Here is a 22,925-nt window from a genome sequence, read left to right on the forward strand (position 1 = left end):
GAGTTCACAATATTCTTAAAAAATACAAATTAATAGAATCTTTGTATAGTCAATCAATTAAATCCTTCTATTAATTATTTTCTTAGGTTCTTTGAACATCTTTAATAATAAATTTTAATATAAGTTTTATTTTATTATTTTATTGTTATGATATAAAAGGAAAAAATTACCCTCATAAAACCTGAATTATTATATCTAACAATTTAGGTATTTAATTTTGCGACTTATAATATAATATTTTTAAATGAAACCTAATTATTATTTTACTACCCTTACGTGTAAATGACATAAATTTGACAGCCTAATGATTTACATGAGAATTGTGTCATAAAGACACTATGTTAGTTTAATTAAAAAAATAATAATCACACTAATAAAGTAGTATTAGAAATAATGAGGTTGGTAGAAATTAGAAAAAGATTGAACTTAAAGTAAATTCTTGGTACTTTTACAAAGTAATTTCTGTAATCAAATATATTAAAAAATCTAAGTCACAAAAAAGTGAATTAAGATAGATTTAATTAATTAATTCTTCAAAACTCTTCTTGATTTGAAAATTTTAAAAATAATGTGTGACTTTTATAATTGTTTTTTAAAAATGGGGTGGATTCACAAAAAATGTGGGGTGGAGATATCATTGCTCGTGTTTTTTCCTAATATTTTTAGCATTTATTACAAACTCCTACTTGATGTCAAACCTTTTTATTATTGACTGGAATATTTTTTTTTATCAAAATTGAAAAGGATAACACACTATTATGAAAACTATAGGAAAATAAAAGATAAAAACTAACTTGATTTGTAGCGCAGTTATTTTAGTTGGAACTCAAATACCGGAACTCAAATACGGGGAACCTAAAATTACTCATGCATGAATAATTCAAATGTTATGCATAACATCCATGGATCTTAATTAAGCACATATTTGTATAAGCAAGTAAATAAATTCTAACACATCCATTTTAAGTATTAGGTCTGATTATATAATGTTTTTCATGTGTGAATTAGAAGGATAAAATGATATAACCCTAGAAAAAAAATTGGGATAAGCACCTATTTTTTCCTGATTTTTTTTCATCGGGCTTGGACTTTGAGCCACCACTAGTCTTAATTTACGCAGTTCACTGATTATTCGTTCCTAACCTATATGGGATATTTGTGGTGATATTGGACAATAATAATATTGACCATGGGAATCACATGATGATCCTAAGGAACTTGTAACAGTCTTGATACTTTATGACATGCAAATATTGTAAAATTAATCGTAATTTTAGGAATGCAAATATGGGGGAAAAAGTTCCTAATTCATTGTGGTTGATCATGTCTTTCTTATATAAACCGGGCCTTTTGAATTAAAAAAATCGTTCTAAATTTTCCAATCCAAAATTTTAAAGTACGTAAAAGTATGGAAAAATTTTAAAATTATGCGGTTTTAAAGTTTTTTTTTTCATAATACTATTAAATCCCACACTTTTAAAGTTTTTCCGATTTATGTATGTGTGTGTATCTCAAGAGTGGGTGTTCTCTTTTTCTTATGCAGACATGCTATTGAGTAATATAACTTTATAATTAATTGAAAACTAACGTGAAGTGAATATTGATTTTATTAAATCATATGTCTTAATAACATGTCGGCATGAAAAAAAGAATGAGAATGCCTACACTTTGAGGAAGATTATATATATATATATATATATATATATATATATATATATATATATATATATATATATTTATATTTATATATTTATATATAACAGAATTCTTTTTTCCCAATACACAACTCTAATCCAGAGTTTTAATATCAGAAAATGACCGTGGTTTTTCCACGCTTATCTTGTGATTCAACAAACAAGGTTATACTTCCCTGCAGAATCCTATCATCCAGAATCAACAAAGATCTGAAAGCAAAATCAACTTGAACATGATGTCAATCAATGTGAGAGAGAGAACACAATTAGAGCCAGCGGTTGCATCCTAAAACTTCTTTTGTCTGTCGAACAAGAACGTAAAACATTTTAACTACAGTGCTTATATATAAATGTATATTTTGATGGAGAAAATCATATCATCAAAAGAAAACTCCCAAAAATCATATCATGCTTTTGAAGATGGTGTCATTTCTATTTACACATTTTTCCCTTTCAAATTTAAGTACCATTGGAGAAACCCCCATTTCTGTCACCCATTTCTTTATTGCATGTGCTTTGATAATCATATTCTTGTACTATTGTTTCAGCTTCAGTGGCGTCTACCTTGTTGATTTTACCTGTTACCACCCTGCTGATAGCTTACGAGTCCCATTCTCTCATTTCGTTGAACATTTTACCACAAGTAATGTGTTTGACAAAGAGAGCCTAGATTTTCAAGAGAAAGTTTTGGAAAAATCAGGCATTGGAGATGAATCCTGCATACCACTTAACTTGCATGAGATGCAACCTGATGTTTCCTTGAAACGATCTCGCGAAGAAACTGAAGAAGTTCTCTGCACAATTGTCAAAGATCTTCTCTCCAAACATAAGATAAACCCTAAAAGCATTGACATTCTTGTAACGAACTGTAGCCTTTTCTGTCCCACACCATCAATTTCAAGCATGATCATAAACAAATTTGGATTCAGAAGCAACATTAAAAGCATCAACCTAAGTGGAATGGGATGCAGTGCTGGAATTCTGTCGATAAGTTTGGTGAAAGATCTTCTCAAAGTTCACAAGAACTCATTGGCTTTAGTCCTTAGCATGGAAGCTATATCTTCCAATGGTTACACAGGCAGCACCAAGTCCATGCTAATTTCCAACACAGTATTTCGCATGGGGGGAGCTGCTATTCTATTATCAAACAGGCAACAAGATAAGCATATTGCTAAGTACAAACTCAAGCATCTCGTTCGAACCCACATGGGGTACGATGATCAAGCATACTCGTCTGTCTTTCAGCAGCAAGATAAAGATGGAAACGTAGGCGTTTCAATATCAAGGTCACTATTACCAGTTGCAGCCAGGGCTTTGAGGATCAATATATCACAATTAGGTCCCCATGTATTGCCATACTCCGAGCAGCTCAAGTATTTGTGGTCGGTGGTATGCAAGAAATCTAAAACTTATGTGCCAAATTTTAAGAAAGCTTTCGAGCATTTTTGTATACATGCTGGTGGAAGGGCTATAATTGATGCTGTGGAGGAAAATCTGAAGCTGAGTAAAGAAGATGGAGAGGCTTCAAGGATGACACTTTATAGATTTGGCAACACTTCATCTTCTTCATATTGGTATGAGCTTTGTTACCTTGAGGCTAAGGGTAAGGTTAAGAAGGGAGACAGAGTTTGGCAAATTGCATTTGGAAGTGGATTCAAAGTTAATAGTGCAGTTTGGAAATGTGTTTCCAATCTTGATCCAAAAGAAAGGAATGCATGGTCGGATAGAATCCATTTGTATCCTGTTGATAATTAACAAACATACTCCTAGCCTTAAACCATTGAATGTCTGTCCAGAAGTTACAAGGAGCCTTTGATATATCCACAGACAGTAATAATGTATTTTTAACATGGTTAATTATGCCTTCGAGTGTGCACGCCTACACTGGGCCAGACTCCATTAGGCCTTCTACAGGTTGAAAAAAGGTCCGGCCAAAAAAATTCAAATGAAACAATACTTAAATTTATAAAAAAGAATGGAAGTTTTAATCTTACGATACATGCATCCCACAATGAACTTGTTTTCTGACGAGATCGTCTTTTGATTCCCATCATAATCTTCGGGATCTTTGTTTGATTCATAACATTTATATCATCAGTGTGGGCTCCAGGCCTATTCCGTTAAAGTACCCCTAGCACCCTCTTTGGGCCTCTTGAGTTCTGCTGGGCTGGCCTATATAACATTTTATTTTTTAAAATTTGTATATATTTTTCCAAATCGTCAATTAAAGCAATAAATATTTTTATTAATTAATAAATAATAGTCTAGAAAAAACCACCAGAGGTCTCGGACAAGAGTTCCTGTTGAAAATGATTTGATGCCATTTACAGTCTACCCCGAGTACGGGAGAAATTCTATAATAATTTTGCGGCATCAAGTTAATTATATAATAAATAAATAATGTTATGGTATGTGTGAATTTATTGTGAAAAATTATTATGCAAGTATTAATTATATACAATTTAACAAAATATGTCCTATATATTAATTGGTTATATTAGCTTTGTATATCTTAGAACTCCTTCAAAGATAAATATTTAAAAATAATAATAAACTAATAAGATTCTGAAAAATAAGAATTGAACAAGTATTTACTCTTTTCTCTTTTTATTTTGACAAGAATAATTATCCACAACTACAAATCAGATTAAGGAATATCACATGCATCTTCAAAATTTGAAATCAAAGTAGTGATAATGTATATCTAACAATAATTTCATCTCCATAAAAAAAAATAAATCAACAAAAATTTACCTCGTATACACTATATAAGCCGGTCATGGCATGCCATTGACACTATTCGAAGACTTTCATTAATTAAAGAAATTGAAGTTCTAGTATCATCCCAAAGCAACAATGGCCACAGCAAAAGCAATCACCGTAATGTTTTTGATTGTTTGTTGCTTGAATCAAGGCTTAGCTAGTACAAAAATTATGAAGCTGTAGCAACAGCAAATCCAAACTACGGCTATGATTTATCATGGTTCGGCCATTTTCCCTTTTACGGTAGGTGGCCATGTCCTTGGGCGCAACCACCTCATCCGGCTAACCCATGCCCATTTGCGCACCCACCTCTACCAGCTTACAAGTGGCCCGTGCCATCATTCCATTGCCCTTGGGGGTTGCCACCTAAGCCTGCTGCATCAAACTCTAAAGCTTGATTATGTTTCTCTTTAATTTATTGCTTTCTTATTATGATTTGGTTGTAGTCAACTTCTTGTTGATTGTCTAGAATAGGTGAAATAATAATTTCGTCTCTTTGTTTGGGATGTAATGAACCAATAAGCAATAATACTCCTTTCCTTTTTAGTTACTTATCTGATCATTTATTTTTCCATTATTTTCTAGGCTTCTGTCAATCAATACCTAAGTGCTGGAACAGTACTACTTATTAGATTTGTCATGACTAATGCCCCATGTAATTAAACAAGACGAAAATGAGCATATCCCTGTGTTGTTGGACTAAACTAAGCAAAATCTTCCTTAGTGTATTAAAATTAATTCAAATTCTTTGTGTTTGTTTTTAAGATCTTGTTTCCACTTATTTTATTCTAATATAAATTCATATCCAAACCCAGAGTGAATTTCATAGTAAACTAAAAGTAAGCTACGCACATAATTAATAAGGCCATACCCACCCCTAACTTTTAACAACTAAGCCCTATAACTGTATGTGTTTTTGAAAGTTCAAATAATTGTACTTGATTATATTTTTTTTAACAAGATATTTAAAATGAGATGAGATATCTCACCTGCCAAACATTAACCCATGCATTCATGGGGAGTTGAATTGAGCAGGCAAATTTTAATACTCGGCATTTTAAGCGACCCCGTATTCTCGGTGCTGCCGCTACTTTGACAAATTTGGCTTTACAATTTCCAAATCTGTAAGATTTTCTTGCCGCAATTTATAATTAATTTTGGACAATTTAGGGATGGCAATTCGAAAAGCCCGGCCTAAGCCCACATCATTTAAACAAAGTATAGGCCGACAAGAAAGGGCTCGAGCCGGGCATAAACTTTTTTAAATTAATTATAAAATATTTTTTAATTAAAAAAAATATTTAAATTAAAGATAATTATATAATATATAATAGAATAATAGTTCAATATATAAAATATTAGTAATACAACTTAATAAAATAAAAAAACCTGGGTCAAGTCTAGATTTTTTTTTCTAAGCCCTTGTCCAGGCCCAACAAATGTGAACTTGTAATTTTTAAGCCCACATCCAAGCCCACCCCTTGTAGGCCGGGCTTTAAACCCGTAGACCTAAACTAGGTTGGATCAGACTTAAACCGGTCCGAACTTTTTTGCCACTCTAGTTGGGCATGCATGGGTAAGGAAAAGAGAGGTATTTTGCAATACCTCATTTTTTTTAAGTATTTGCTCTGTCAACGATTATTGTGTGTGTGATCTGTTTTGGTACCGGCTCGAACATGGACCGGTGATATGGTAAATGGTTAAGCACCACACCAACAGGCCCACAACGGAAGCTGGTATTCAGCAACACTTTACTAAATCAAGACTCTTTATTCTCAGGAAATTGTCACCTCAATTTTCATTCTATTAATTAGCTTTTGCCAACTTGCAAACAAAATCTCTTACAATTTCTTCTGAAAACCATCGTACAAAATTTTAGTTTCAGGAAAGCAAAACTAAAGGCGTGTGTAAATTCTTCTTTACTCCTTAGGATTTGGGTTAATTATCAAATTAGTCCTTATATTTTTAAAATTATTCAAAATGTTCATGTATTACTTCTTTTCTTTTTATTTATTTATTATTATCTAAACATGACATACAAAATTAGAATAGATTAATTAGATGAACTTTAAAAATTTTCTATACTTCAGTATATTATTAATGAAGATTAATTTCTTAGAATTCAATAAGCAAAATCCATCTATTCCCAAGTCAAACTAAAAAAAAGTGATCCATTTACCGGTCCAGCAACCCAATTTTCTCCTCATTTATGTGAGGTGGATACGAATCTTATGAGTGAATCTAATAATACATGGAAGGCAGAGCGCATTTGGTATTGTAAGACTAACGGTAGCTGATTGGCTCACTGTGCTGATGCAGCCAAAGTTAGTTGGTTAGGCTCATAAGAAGTTCAACACACGTGCCTATAACAAATTATAGCAGACCATTTAGCTTGATATAAATATGTGTAATCATAATAATAAAAAAAAAATGTGTAATCTGTATTCATTTGATACGGTTAATAAGAATCTTCTAAAAGCTTCAAGTCAATACTTTTCTTTCAATTTTCTTTTACATTCTTGCTTGCCAAACACCATAGTTTAAGATTCAAACAAATCTCATTTTTCTTATTTTTAACACAAAATATTTTACCAACTCTATTAAATGACATCCTCACCCGCGCAGGTCATTACTTCATGATACTTCATGATTGGTGGGTGAATCTAACTTTTTAATTATAAAATTTTATTTTTATCTAATATAAATAAAATTAAAAGTCACTGATATGCAATAAATAAAAAATATAAAATAAGCAGATTTTAGTGGAAATAGATATACAACAACATTTTAGATTATTTTTTAAAGTATGAAGTCTAATTAGGCAATTCAGTTAAATTCTACAAATCAAAGTAGCTGAGGCATCATAAAAGGACTCTTGATGGAAGTTCATCCAAATATCAAATATGTCTGGTCTAAACTTCTCCAATCTTTTTTCCCCCTTAATCAATATTTTATTATTACTATTATCAATTATCATTATCATTATTATTACACAAAACAAATACGGCTATAGCCACTATAAATAATTTTCCAATTTGATTACTACCTGTATGAACCTCAAAGAATATAAGATTTATATATAATAATTATACATCAACCAGAATTAAATTATCGAAAGCTTACTTAATTATCTTTCAACACCTACGTGCTGGAAGAGTACTACTTACTTATATATTTTGATTTATTTTTCCATTATTTTCAAGGCCTTTGTCAATCAAACTCTAAAGTTTACAAGTCATTGTTGCATTTTGTACATTCGTGCAGTGCACTGCACTTTCTCTTCAAATTAGTAATTAGTAATTATGTTTTTAGTCTTTATTGAATTTTCTTAACCACTTCATATGCTTTAGAGTAGAGATGAGGAGAGTATGGGAATATAGCAAACTTTGGGGAAACCATTTGAGGATGCCCCACGTTATTGCAGCACATTCATGGAGAATTTTATATGAAAGCCAATTGTGTATACTAGATAAGTTAAGATTTCATAAACTTTATAAGTGTAACTTTATCTTCAATATTTTTGGTCGGGATTCAAAAGTATAAGTGTGTGCGCGTGTGTGCATTTTTGGTAGAGATGACCATATCAGATGCTGATCGTTTGATTGATTTCATAGGTTATGTTGAAGGCACTGACCTGAGTTTGATGGAGAAATTTTTTAAGGAATTTGGTTACTAGACAACTAGTAATAATTAGTAATTATATTTTAGTTTTTATTGTATTTTCTTAAACTCTTCAGTATGCTTTAGAGTAGAGATGAGGAGACTATAGGGATATGTACTTTATAAAATTAATACAAATATCAGTGTAATGATCTAATGTAAGTCCTAGTTATATATTTGATTGTAAATATCCATGTAATGATCTAATGTAAATCCCAATTATATATTTCATTGTAAATATCATTATACTGATCTAATGTAAGTCTCAGTTATATATTTAATTGTAAATATCAGTGTAATGATATGCTGTCATAACAGTACTCCACTCCTCCGTGAGGGTTATTTGTTTGGGTATGTATTTTATAGAATTAAAAACGTAATAATGTAAGTTTCAGTTATATATTTGATTATAAATATAAGTGTAATGATATGCTGTTATAGCAGTTATAAATATCTATGTAATACAGTAACCTGATGCTTAATCAATTCAAAAAAATTATATTATGGATCTATTGAATAAAATTTCAAAATTTAGGTTGTTATTCTTAAAAAAAACAAATATTGAAATGTTTAATTAAATAAAATCTTATTGATTATTAAAAATAAAAACTGAGAAAGATATAGTTGTGGTCACTTCATCCGCTTTATGTAAAAGATTAAGATATTTTCGTAATCTTTTTTTCTCTTATCTCTCTTAGAATCCTAAATCCAGTAAAAATAATCAGCATAATTGTAAATAAAGTGAAACAAACCGATTTAATTATCAACATTAAAATTTAAGACCCAGTCTTAAACCATTTATTTTCCTGGGTAATTTTTAAAAACCTCCCCTGAGGTTTGGACTTGTTACAAGTAGATGGTGAGAATTTGTTTATTTGTAAAAAACCCCCTACCGTCAGTTAACTTTAACATTGACCGTTAGTTGACTGTGTAAAGACAATATTACCCTTAACAACAGTTTGTAGACGAAAATAACTAAAAAAAAAATTAAAATTGCTGGCGCGAAAAGCACAAACCTTATTTTTTGACAATTTTATCCTTGTCAATTCCAAAAATTTACACTATCATAGGTAAAGATTATAACTATTTAATTTTCAAGTTTTTAATTTTATCTTTTTTGTAGGAACTTTAAGAAAATATCAATAATTTAAAGAGAATTTTTCAAATTTTTAATTTTTTCTTTTTTGTAGGAACTTTAAGAAAATATTAATAATTTAAAGAGGGTAAAATAGCTAATAATTTTAATTTTTTTTTAGTTATTTTCATCTACAAACTATTGTTAAGGGTAATATTATCTTTGCATAGTCAACTAACGGTCAATGTTAAAGTTAACTGACGGTAGGGAGTTTTTTACAAATAAATAAATTCTCACTATCTACTTACAACAAGCCCAATTCTCAGGAGAGGTTTTTAAAAATTACCCTTATTTTCCTAAAAACGATTATGAGAGAAGAACGATTGGAAGATCGAGTTTCCTTGTCCATAAAGTCTTATTGATTATTAATAATTGAGAAAGACATGATTGTGGTAATTTTTATCGCTTTATGTTAAAGGATTAGGATATTAAAAATAAATTATGAGTTTTTTTTCTCTTTACTTTCGGCAAAGGAAAAACCTTCCCGCATGCCAAGGTTTCACGCGTTTTAGATTACAGTGAAAGTGCTTTTGCAAGTATTTGAAGAGTTGCGCAGACGCGTTTTCTGACACTGGAAAGAGATTAGAATCCGATGGAGTTGCAGTAGCTGGTAAATATGCTTTCCTCTTTATAATTTGGGTAAATTATCTGGTTAGCTTCTGTTGGTGCATTACTTTTTGTTTAAAATTGATACAGGTTACAGTCAGCCATGGTACCTTTTTTTTTAATATTATTATTAGTTAAAATTAGGGAAAAATTGTGTTATAACTATGATATTATGCTACAGTTTCACTCAATCATTAGATTTTAATGGATCCCGCTCATTTAAATAGATTCAATGACTTGATGTAACAATGAGACGGTACCACAGTTGCACCGTCGATGCCGTACCCTTAAAATTAATATGGTTGGTTGTGTATTAAATAAGATAAAATAACGTTTTATTAAAACATCATAAATGTTTTTATTTCGTACCATTTTGGATTTGGAAGGCCCTTCACATTTACTTAACTAATCCTTATGTATATTCAATGACCATGCTTCAATTTCAAACCATTGTCTTCCTGACATCACCCTCGATTCTTTACGTGGCTCTTTTTTTTTTTCAAGAAACCGAAATTTTGATATATTAAATTGGACAGTGGTACTTTTACTCCACAATTTCTAAAAATTTATCTTACATTCAAGAAATAATTTCAATAAGTTCAAAATATTTTTGAAAAATATAAATAATGAAAAAATTTGGAGATTTAATCTAATAAAACTAAATACCTATACTATTACATTTAAAGCTCATGTTTCTTATGAGAATTTAATCAGTATGTATTATTAAGGTAAAATAGTTAAATAAAACTTATATTAAAGCAGCCTCAATACTCAAAGATATCAAAGTGATAAAAAAAAGTTATAAGACAAATTTAATTGATAAATTACAATAACTTATTGTTGATTTGTATATTTAAAAAATAATGTAAATTGATTACAATTATTTTTTAAAAGTAGGATAAATTTACAAAAATTAAAAATGGTGAGGTGGAAATACCCCAATAAGTTGCCCAATGTGCTTTAATTAATTCATTTACCTTATCCTCCTTGTCCGTAAAGTGCTAGCAAATGTTTTTAGCGGTCAATGACGAAAACTTTACATAGACAAATATAGATAGGAAACATAAATTCACTCTCATATTATTCATGCGATTCGATGGTCAACTTATACAAGAAGGCTGATAGCATAGAAGGAATATAATTTGGGGATTTTTTTTTTCCATATTTGGAACTAACGGCAATAATATTTGCAATATTTACGTGAAATAATGACAAAGATATTAGCTCATACTTGGCTAAATTGAGAAGCTTCAAGATCATATCTTAAGGATACGAATGTGATCCTCATGAAATGATTAGCCCAAAAATAGATAAAATGTTCGGATTGCCTCATCTTTGTCTGGAATTTCTCATCTTTTGAATCTGTAAATACCTCTCTATAGAGAGAGAGAATTGAAACCTGATGAACAAGTAACAATGAAGCTCTTTGCATTAAGCAATCTTTGTTTCTTCTCTAGCTTATTCCTTTACAGGATAGCATCCGCAAATGCAGATGGCAGAGAGACAGAACATGCTATCTTACCTCCAAGAGGTTGGAACTCATATGATTCATTTTGCTGGATCATTTCAGAACAAGATTTCTTGCAAAGTGCCGATATTGTTGCTAAGCGTCTTCTTCCTCATGGATATGAGTATGTCGTGGTGGATTATCTCTGGTATAGAAAGAAAGTGAAAGATGCACATATAGATTCTGAAGGAATAGATTTGATCGATGAATGGGGGAGAATGGTGCCTGATCCTGATAGATGGCCATCTTCAAAAGGTGGGAAAGGGTTTACAGAAGTAGCAAAGAAAGTACATGATATGGGTTTGAAGTTTGGGATTCATGTGATGAAAGGAATTAGTAACCAGGCTGTTAATGCTAATACCCTTATCTATGACTATGACAAGAAAGGTCCCTATACGGAGGCAGGTCGCCAATGGCGGGCGCAAGATATAGCCATCAAGGAAAAGCCATGCGCATGGATGCCGCATGGCTTTATGGCCGTTAATACAAAGTTGGGAGCTGGCAGAGCTTTCCTGAGGTCACTGCATAAACAGTATGCGGACTGGAGTGTTGATTTTGTAAAACATGATTGTGCATTTGGTGATGACTTGGATGAAGGTGAAATATCCGTTGTGTCAGAGGTTTTCAAGGGGGAACACAACCGTCCAATTATCTATTCTTTGTCTCCGGGAACAAGTGCAGCACCAGATATGGCACAAAAAATTAATGGCTTAGCCAACATGTACAGGGTAACTGGGGATGATTGGGATAGTTGGCCAGATGTTGCTGCCCATTTCAGTGTTGCAAGGGACTTCGCTGCTGCTAATATGATAGGCTCCCAGGGCTTGAATGGGAGGTCATGGCCTGATTTGGATATGTTGCCACTGGGGTGGCTTACTGATGCAAATTCAACTCAAGGTCCATACAGAGCTTGTAAACTTACTTTGGATGAGCAAAAAACTCAGATGACATTGTGGGCTATGGCCAAATCTCCTCTTATGTTTGGAGGAGATGTTAGAAAGCTTGATGATACAACTTATGGTCTGATTACAAATCCTACTATTTTGGAGATTGACCATTATAGCTCAAACAATAAGGAGTTTCCTTATATTAATGGAGGAAAGGAGGGAGCTACTGGACCTGGCGCTGGAGCTAATGCGACTGGAGTTCGTTCTTGGATTGCAACTGGAACACAAGGAGAAATTTACCTTGCATTTTTCAATCTGAACAATGCAAAGACGGCAATTTCGGCCGAAATAACAGACCTGGGCAAGGCACTTCCTGGGTGGAAATTGAATCCTTCTTGTAAAGGGACTGAAATTTGGAGTGGAAAAGACTTTGGAGTGATGCAAAAGTCTGTGTCAACAGAAGTTGAGACCCATGGTTGTGCACTATTTGTTCTTAATTGTAAGTAATGTAGGAGAAATGATACTATTGCAAAAAATACTACGGGTTTTTATTGAAATAACTTAGTGTGATCTTATTGCATTTATATCAGAAATTCAAATAAAATATTCTTGGAAGATTAATCAAATATAAACAAAAATTACTCAATGTGCTTTTGATTTTTACCGTCTTTCTTTGAAACTAAATTCATATTAAGTTGTATGTGGGTAAATTGTTCTTTAAACCTTAATGTTTGGGATAATTATCTTATTAATCTTTGTAATTTTTAAAATTACCTAAAATGTCCGTCACTTTAGTTGGCAGCATACTTGTATTTTTGCCTCTATTTTTTTTTGCAAAAAGTTGGGCTGCAAATGCGAGGAGCCTCTTCTTTCTTTCTTGTTGGACCATATTAAATTGGGTTGCGCAGAATTTAGGCATGTTAATAAGAATTCCTGGCCGAGGTGTTGGATCTGATAACCGGGCAAATAACATAGTAAAGTGTCACATACATCTTTCATCAATTGGTGCATTTTCAATTATCGTGGTATATGTTAGTAATTATTAATGTTTAAATGAATACTCCCCCCTCTTCCATTTTTATCCTTACATTTAATCAAATAAAATAAATAATATTTAATAAAATAATATCATATTTATTTAAATAATATTATTTTATAAATTATACTCATTAAAAATAATAATTTATATTGATTCTAAGTTAAAATTACTTAAAAATAATATTATTATACTCATAGAGAATTAATAATATTACTTTATACTCTTTTTATTTGAAAATATAATATTATTATATTTATTTAAAAATAATAGTATTATATTTATTTAATATTAGTAATTAATAATAATCAATATTTTATTCTAAGAAAATATTAATTTTGTATTATATTATTAATAATAATGTTTCATTTGTGTTGCTCTTAATAATAATTTTTTATTTACATAATTAAAATTAAAATTAATAAAAAAATTATTTACATAATTAAGAATATTAATAATTATTATTAATTTACAAATATAATAAAATAAATATTTTATTTTTCAAATCTTTTTTTATTAATTTTGTAATTAAAAACTATAATTTAAAATCATTTACTCTCAATTCCATGTTCTCATTCCAGTTTAAGTAAACAACTTACTCCCACTCCCACTCTCACTCCCACTCCACACTCCTAATCCTAGGATTCCCACTTCTCAAAATTCCCTCTCCAATTCAAAATGTAAACGCAGCATAAAGGCAGTGCCATTATTGATATAAAAAATTGCGCCAGCAAAACACAGAGGAAGTCTAAATGTTTGCTTTCAATTATTTGTCACAATTGATATTCTAGTTGCAACTTTGATTAATTATATATGGTACTTCAAAAGGATCAAGATTCTCTCCTGATCTGATCATGTTATGAGCAAACCACTCAATTGCTGATTGGTTGTTAATAAATAAAAAAATAAAAGAAATTAAATTTTATTCATACACTACCACTAAAAGACACATGGCAAAAATCATTAAAAGATTAGTATAATTCAAATCAGGAGAGGATCTTGTTCCACTTCAAAATTGCACCCATATGGATACTCTATCATTTATGAGTGTACTGGTTGAATCATAAATAATCAATATATCTTCAACAACTTTAGAATCAAGCATGATATATTCTTTAATTGGCAAGTTGTGATCTATATTGGCATAAGAATGTTGTTTTTTGAGATTAGAATCATTCGATGAGGTGGAGTTAATAATATGACCTTGTTTCGATAATGAACTCTAATGTTGTAGTTTTCTCATAATGAATCTATCAAACTCTTGTTCTTTTCTTCTTCAGCTTTGGAGATGCTTTTGCACTCGTTCAAATCTCTTTAAGGCTTGCTTTTTGTCTCTTGATTCATAATTCAATTTCTAAAGCAATTTTAATAATATCATAATATTCATGAGTAGTAACAATTTATAATAATACTTGTTCCTTAATGCAAGCGCATGTGTGTGTGTGTGTATATGTCTATATGTGTGTGTGTGTGTGTATGAAACATGATAAAGCCCCGATATTATTTTGATTTACATTTTGTGAAATAAAGTAAAAAAAAAAAAAGCTACTTACACTATCAAGATTTATTTAAATGGTCACATAAATACTCTTAATTTTGTAAATAATCACTGTTTGGGGAGAAATAGAAAAATTATAGTAAAACACCATGTGTCGATAAGGGCTGCCATGGCTCTAAACGATCACTGTACGCACCCAAGGTACCTGACCGCCTCTTTAAGTTAGGATCCCCGAGGTACTTGATCTATACCATAAACTTGGGCACCCGGAGTACCTGACCTATACCAAAAACTAAGGTACCCTGGGTTCCTGATCTATACCACAACCTTAGGTGCCCCAGATATCTTACCTATATTGAGGTACCCAACATACATCAGATACGCTTGGAGATTAAGAAGGTATGAGGGGTACCCCAGATCAGATGTGAAACGGTCAAGGAAAAGTCTTTAAAAAGTCAAGCACGAGAAATATCTCCACTGTACCAAGGACAATTGTCCTCAGCAGCGCTGCCAGACAACCTATGCTGAGGTATCTTGGACCACTCTCCAGAGTACACCACGTGTTCAAAAGGATAAATTACTCCATGAATGCCTTCTTGCTCCTCAAGCATGCTTCTAACGGCCCAAAAATCATAAACAAGATATCAAGATAACAAAAGCCTAGAAAAGGACAACCAATAACCATTAGAAATGCGTCATGCGGTAGTCAAGGTACTCCATATATAAAGACATCTAGGTTCTACTTTCATCATTCAACATTACACACACACTCCACAAAAAAACACAAAAAGGGCTAGCAAGCTATTGCCACTATAAAAAAGTTTGAGTAGCTGACTTTAGTGTCGAAGTGTGGATGCCGGGCCATCCCGGCTCCACCTCTAAACTCTTTTTCATTGTTTTGTAAGTTAAAAGCTTATCTCAAAGGACCTCCTTTGAAGATTTCGAAATCTTGATGTCATCATCATCCTCCTATTCTCCCTACCTCCTTTGAATCTTAAAAATATCGCACACAACAATCTAGTATAGTACTCTGGTTACCCAAAACATAAATCTATTATTCTAGATAGGTTTATCTTTGTTTCTTTGCATCCAAAATTTGTCTAAATCAATTGATGCCATGCGTGGGGTGTACAACAAAATGCCTCCACAACAGTTTATCAAGCTAGTTGTTGTGTGTACTGCAAAACATGGCACCCGACATATTTTCTAAGGCTCTAATGGCAAATCTTACAAGGATGGAAGATGACAGCAGTGATAAAGGTAGTGATCCCATAAGAAGAGTAGCCCGGCTTAGCAAAGGCAAGTCTGTCAAACAATCGATTAGTATTCGCCAAGATGAAGAACCCATCTCTCACAAGCATTTTGAGGATCTCGCTCATGCAATTCTTAGGGTAGTGGATCTTGGGTATCCGAAAAGTCACCTCCACCAGCGACTCTAGATGCTCCACTACCGTAAACAGACCAACAAATCATGTTAAGAGTTGAGGTACCTGAGACCAGTAGGAAAAATCATGTACCAGCTCTAAGTTCCGAACCATGGGTTCTCGAGACGAACGCTCCACTGCCTCTTACTATGCCCTCAGCAACCAAGGTACTAAGCACGTAAAACGAGCCTGTGAGGATCTCTAAGACAAGTTAAGTGCCAAAAGGGCTTCTCAAATGGTAGTGACATTATCAGGGGCTCCTAGGGTACCCCCTGGAGTTCGTGGAAAAAGTGGAGCATCTAGAAGCCCAGGTGACGCTCTTTTTTTAAAAGCAAAACATTACTAGTACTTCAATGCCAATGACCTACCACTCGCCATTCACCTTGGAGATTTGGACGGCGACTTTCCTAGAAGCTTTCACTATGCCCCAGATACCCCAGTATTCAGGTACCACTAATCCCTCAGAGCATGCTGAGCTATACTGTGATCATCTGTTTATCAAGGGTATTGATGAGAATGTCATGTGTAAGATGTTTATACACACGTTTATGAGCCCCACGAAATCATGGTTTCAATCGTTGAAAGCAGGTAGTATATCCTCCCTACACCAGTTATTATTTAAATTCACTTAAAAGTTTTCCTATGTTCCACTCAAGATAGGAAAGCCTCCAAACTATCCTCCCTACACCAGTTATTATTTAAATTCACTTAAAAGTTTTCCTATGTTCCACTCAAGATAGGAAAGCCTCCAAACTCGCATTCTTTAAGTAAGGGAAATTCGAACCTTTGGCGGAGTATGTGAGCTGTTTCCATCAAGAGGTATTACGAACCAACGCATTTGGACATCAATACATGTTGACGCACTTTAAGAAGAATCTGCGGTTGGGCAAGTTATAACGTTCTTTTCAAAAGAAGCATTCCCGTTCCCAAGCCTTTGCAACATGTTGAGATGTATGAGAAATACCATTTAAAGTGGCAAGAAGACAGGGCCGAAATCATGAAAAACAAAGAGAAACCCAAGAAGACGGAAGCCCCAGTACTAAGGGTACCTCAAGTACAAAGCTCGCCACATGTTACCCCGCACAAACGAGGCTGCAACACTCTTGGTGTTTCTACGGTACCCCATCTTCCTAGATCATCATTGCTAGAATAACGAGAGCCACTACCGAAACTTCGGTACGAATCCCACCATCCATTGAATCGTTCCCCCAATCTTTTACCAGATTCAGGATAATGCCCTACTCCAATTACCCAAGCTAATGAAGAAATACCCCAATATGAAATGCAGTCTAAAGTATTTTGAGTTTCAGTTTGGGCGAGGAGATTGAATCTTTGATTCTTAGTGGGTTCCTCAAGAAGTTTACTGCTGGCAGGGAAGCTCGAAAATCCATGCAGCAAGATAATGGCAAGCACATAGTTAGTAACAGTCTGGAACATAAAGCACCCCAGGGACCTAAGAAAGACATAAATGTTCGGATTATCACGGGCAATCCCACTCTAGCTGGCCAGTCCAGGAGGGCCATCAAAAGTTATAGTAGATCGACACTATTAACAACTAACATTAACCAGTCAGGGTACACATCAACTACCCCACCATCCCCCACCGATCATTTTCATAGAAAAATATGCCAAAGGTATCTCATAGCCCATGACGATGCAATAATTATCACATTAAAGGTTGTTACTGGTAGAGTGGCAAGGACGCTTGTAGATACCAACAGCTCCGTCAAAATCATTTTTAAAAGCGCCTTGGATAAGCTATTGATTGAGTAGCCAAAAATCACTTTATTTGCTACACCTTTTATTGGGTTCGCTAGAGATATGGTCATCCCAAAAGGCACCATCACACTGCTTGTTACACTTTGTAAGGTACCTTCTCATATGACTGATTTTCTCATTATAGATCACTCGGTTACAATATTCTTTTGCGTAGGCCGTTTTTGTTAGCAGCTAAAGCAATGATATCCATGCACTACCTATCCCATGAAAATTCCAGTCACCCAAGAAGTTATCACCATAAAAGGGGATCAACAGTTAACTTGAGGATGTTGCTCTATTGCGTACAAGGTCACTTATTAGATAGCTTCTGATTCACAATTGAAGGGATATCTCACCAATAGAAAGCCAATGTTTTACCTAACTAAGCGAGCACTTGCTGTACGGCAGAGAGCAACGCTAAAAAAAGCTTTTCAGATAGCCGGCCCACCAAAAAAGTTGGGAGCCTCGTCAATGGGAGTAGAAACTTTAATGTTTGGTGTACCTGAGATACTCTACGATGACCAAGCGGATCCAAGCTTCAAGTTGGAGGCGCCCTTGGATCCCCAGATACCGAAATATAAGAAATGGGGTACACCGGGTAAAGACCTAATTTTAGTCTCAATTTGCACCGTCGATCCAATAAAGACTGTCAAAATTGGCTCCAACCTTTCGGAGGAACAATAGGAAAAGCTCGTCAACTTCCTGCGTGAGCATAATGATGTATTTGCTTGGTCCCATTCGGATATGCCGGGTATCTCACCTTCCATATCTTGTTATAAGCTCAATGTCAACCTGCATCACAAACCAATCAAGTAAAAGCGCTGCACTTTCAACCAAGAACGATATTATGCAATTGAACAAGAAGTGGACCGCCTATTGGCATTGGGATTTATCAGGGAGGTAGTGTATCTCGATTAGGTATCCAATGTGGTCCTAGTCAAAAAGTCAAATGGGAAGTGGCATATGTGTGTAGATTTCATAGACTTGAACAAATCCTGCCCCAAGGATAGCTTTCCACTTCCGCGGGTAGACCAGCTAGTTGATGTTATGGCGGGTCACGAGATGCTTAATTTTATAGACGCCTTCTCTGGCTACAACCAGATCCCAATGTATAAACCCGACCAAGATAAAACGACTTTCATCACCAATCATGGGTTGTACTATTTTAAGGTTACGCCATACCATCGCTGTTATAAGAAGGAACCAGATGCAGCTCAACCTTGAGAAATGTGCGTTTAGGGTTACCTTGGGTAAATTTTTAGGGTTCATGGTGCAACAGTAGGGGATTGAGGCACCACGGAAAAATTCGTGCAGTTCTTGACAGGAAGTCACCATGCACCATCAAGGAAGTTCAAAGCTTAGTAGGCCAAGTAGCCGCTCTAAGCTGTTTTATCTCCAAGGCCACCGATCGTTCCAAGCCCTTTTTTAAAGTTTTGAAAGCAAGTAAGAAACTCCAATAGACCACTGAATGTGAAGAAGCTTTCCAGGAACTGAAAGGGTACTTCGTCAATTCTCCACTACTTGCCAAACGTGAGCCAGAAGAGATGTTGTTGTTGTACCTTACCTTATCCGAGCATGCCACCAGTTTTGTCTTGCTCCAGGAAGATGTTAATAGGGTACAACGACATATCTATTACACCATCAAAGCTATGGTTGGTACAGAGAAGAGGTACCACACCTCCGAAAAGTTCATTTTTAACACTGGTTAGCTCTACAAGGAAGCTCAGACTATATTTTCAAGCTTATACCATCGCGGTAGTCACCAACCTTCCTCTCCAAGAAATCCTCCAGAAATTGGATATGTCCGGTAGGTTTATCTATTGGTCTCTTGAATTAAGTGAGTTCGACATCATTTTCAAGCCTCGTTCAACCATTAAAGCTTAATGGTACCCGACAGAGGCTACGCTAACAACCGAAGAAGAGTAAGTTTGGGAGATATATATGGACGACTTCTGTAATTCACAAGGAAATGCCACATGAATAATTATCATCGACCTAAACAAGGTGATGATATGCTACGCATTATAAGTTGAATTTAAGGCCTCAAATAATGAAGCCGAATATAAAGCCATCATAGTGGGATTAAGGATATCAAAAGCCTTATGAGCAAAAAGGGTTCACATCAAGAGTGACTCTCAATTGGTGATAAGCTAGTTTACCTCAAAGTATTAGGCTAAGGGAGAAAGTATGAAATGGTACCTAAAAAAAATCAGAGAGTTGATGTCCCAATTTACTGAAGTTATGGTATAAAAGGTACCTAGAATAGGGAATTGTGAAGCCAAAAATTTGGAAAAAATAGTCTCATTTGATGTAGTTCAATCAGCTGGTCCTATAACAATAGAACACATACCTGCTCTAGTGTCAATTTCTTAAAGCTAATGGCAGTAGAACACTGTCAGATGTGTGCCTTAGATGGAGCCTATTATAAGGTACCTTAGGGATATGGATCTACACTCAGAGAAAAGTGAAGCAAGAAAGTTGAAGTATAAAGCTGCATGATATAGCCTCATCCAAGATACTGTCTATAGAAGAAGGTTTACTCTCTCATACTTTAAATGTTTGGGAAGGGACCAGACCGAGTATGTCATGAGGGAGATACACGAAGGAATTTGTGACAATCACTATGGAGCACAATTCATTGTACATAAAGCTCTTCTCCAAGGATATTACTAGCCTACTATCCGGGAAGACGCCAAGAATGTAGTAAGAAGCTGTGACAAGTGCTAGAGATTTACTAGGGTACCACACCTACCTTTAGAAAAACTAGCAGTTATATTTTCTCCTTGGCCCTTTACTATTTGGGGTGTAAATCTCATTGGCTTATTACCAATTGAAAGGGGCAAACAAAACATGCAATTGTGGTGGTAGACTATTTCACGAAGTGGGCAGAAGCGGAGGCACTAACAAGTATCACAGAGAGGAAAACCACTAAATTTATTTGGAAGAACCTCATTTGTAAATATAATATCCTTTATGTCATTGTTAGTGACAACAGTAAATAATTCGACAATGAGAAATTTCGAGGTTCTTGATCGGAGATTGGGATAGCCAATCGGTTTGCTACGCTAGCCCACCCACAATCTAACGGACAGGTTGAAGCTATTAACAAGATTATCAAGGGTATCCTAAAGAAAAGGAGCATGGGTAAACAAACAGCTCAGAATGCTTTGGGCTTACCGAATTACTCATAACACATCCATTGGGAAACCTTATTTTCTCTCACATTTGGTGTTGATGCAGTAATCCTTAGCAGAAATTGGGGTACCCTCTCATAGAGTTGAATACTTTGACGAAGACAAGAATGCCTCCCTGATTGCGTTTAACCTTGACCTTGTGGTAGAAAAAAAGGTTAGAGCAGAGTTGAGGATAGTAGTGTACCAGCATCGCATTTTAGGTTTATATGAAAAAAGTGTACTCCCTCGATCCTTCAAGAAAGACCATATCACATTGACAAGGGTAAATCAAAACATTAGGGTGCCTTTTGATGAGACTTTTGGGGAAAAATGGGAAGAACTATATCATGTTGACAAACCTGTGGGATCTGGTGCACACAGGCTACTCCACATAAATAGGACAATTGTGAAGCACCTTTGGAATACTGCGATGCTATGGAAGTACTACTAGAGGACAGTGTCCTAACTTTTAGTCTTTTACTATTTATATGTTTCCTTTGATGCTTGTGTATGTGGTAAGCCACGTAGAGTACCATATATACCTTGTGGTGGTCAGTTGCATTTTAGAATTCCTTGAGTCCCCCAAATGAAAAGAGTAGGAGGTCTTATGATCTTTTATTCTCCTTAGGATAACAGAGCTGAGTCATGTATTGGATCAATTTTTTCATAATCTATGAATGCATTTTCTTCTCAACATTATGATGTGCATTCGTCTTTTTATTATTCGCCTTTTCAATCGTAAAATGTAGGTAATATTCACTAACTGCATACTCTTAATTTTAATCAAAATGTTATAATGATGCTTTGATTATCCATTTGTTGAGATTCAACATAATTTTCAAAAAAGACATGCAATAAATGTGTCCTCGTAAGCCATTAGGTGCCTAATATGATCACTTTGTTGGGTACCTGAGGTACCCCTTTTAGAGAAGAATTTGTCAAATATAGTGCGTGATACCCCGGGAATTTACAAAATGACAGCTTAGCCAAGTACTTAGATGCAAAGTAACAAGGATGTAAAATACAACTACATGCAAATACAAAACAAGGGGCTTAATAGCACAGTATCACAACAGTAAAAACATCCAAGCAATGCAAAATATCCCAAAAAAATCAAAAGAAAGAAATAAGTTCCAAGTGCAGAATGTGGGGAGCCTCAGAAAAACAACACAAAGTAATAACTACACTAAAGGGGGTACATCATCCCCAACGTCCTTCTTCAAATGGCGGTTAGCAGAAGACTCCGAGATACCTAAAATATGAGCACCCCATGCAGGAGCATCTAAGGCAGGCATTTGCTGGGGTATGTTGGGTACCCCAGGTACCCGGATGGACTACCCAATTGGGTAGTGGACGGTTTCTTTTTGTCTACAATTGCCTTGTTAACGTATCTCTTGACGCAGGGTACCAACACTTCTGGATTCATGCTATATACCTCCGTCATGATAAGGGAAAATGCCTCATTTGCCATCTTTTTTTACTGAGACAACTAATCCTATATTTGGCCCTCATCTCGACACAGTCTCTTTCTACCCCAACTTTCTCTCCATACAGATCATCAAGGCATTCATTCAATGCCTTGACTTCCTAAACAAGCTTTTCCTTAAGAGATTGTCGACTTTAGATCTCATCCTTCAATTTTTCAACCTCTGACTGGGCAGCGACAAATGAATCAAAGTCTCGAAGATAATGACTCAGAAGAAAGGCCCCTTGCAGTTGTTGAAGAGTGTTATATATATGTGTGTGTGTGTGTGTAACTATATAAATAAATAAATAATGAATGA

At 34.3% G+C, this 22,925-nt stretch overlaps 2 protein-coding genes across 2 annotated transcripts; both read left to right on the forward strand.

The window, feature by feature from the left end:
• Nucleotides 1–2,064: 2,064 nt before the first annotated feature.
• LOC18042036 (3-ketoacyl-CoA synthase 7) lies at nt 2,065–3,568 on the forward strand. The gene has a single exon (XM_006431813.2). It carries the CDS (start codon nt 2,103–2,105, stop codon nt 3,447–3,449), a length of 1,347 nt encoding a protein of 448 aa, XP_006431876.2. The 5' UTR covers nt 2,065–2,102; the 3' UTR covers nt 3,450–3,568.
• A 7,706-nt stretch (nt 3,569–11,274) lies between these two features.
• LOC18042037 (alpha-galactosidase) lies at nt 11,275–12,759 on the forward strand. Its single transcript, XM_006431814.1, has one exon. The coding sequence runs from the start codon at nt 11,275–11,277 to the stop codon at nt 12,757–12,759; it is 1,485 nt and encodes a 494-aa protein (XP_006431877.1).
• The last annotated feature ends 10,166 nt before the right edge of the window (nt 12,760–22,925 follow it).

The sequence above is a fragment of the Citrus clementina genome, unplaced genomic scaffold (genome assembly GCF_000493195.1).
Source record: "Citrus clementina cultivar Clemenules unplaced genomic scaffold, Citrus_clementina_v1.0 scaffold_5, whole genome shotgun sequence".
Classification (NCBI taxonomy): domain Eukaryota; kingdom Viridiplantae; phylum Streptophyta; class Magnoliopsida; order Sapindales; family Rutaceae; genus Citrus; species Citrus x clementina.

Bases quoted from the DNA above. Each gene is read 5' to 3' on its own strand.
- LOC18042037 (XM_006431814.1), top strand. From the start codon at position 11,275: ATGAAGCTCTTTGCATTAAGCAATCTTTGTTTCTTCTCTAGCTTATTC.
- LOC18042036 (XM_006431813.2), top strand. From the start codon at position 2,103: ATGCTTTTGAAGATGGTGTCATTTCTATTTACACATTTTTCCCTTTCA.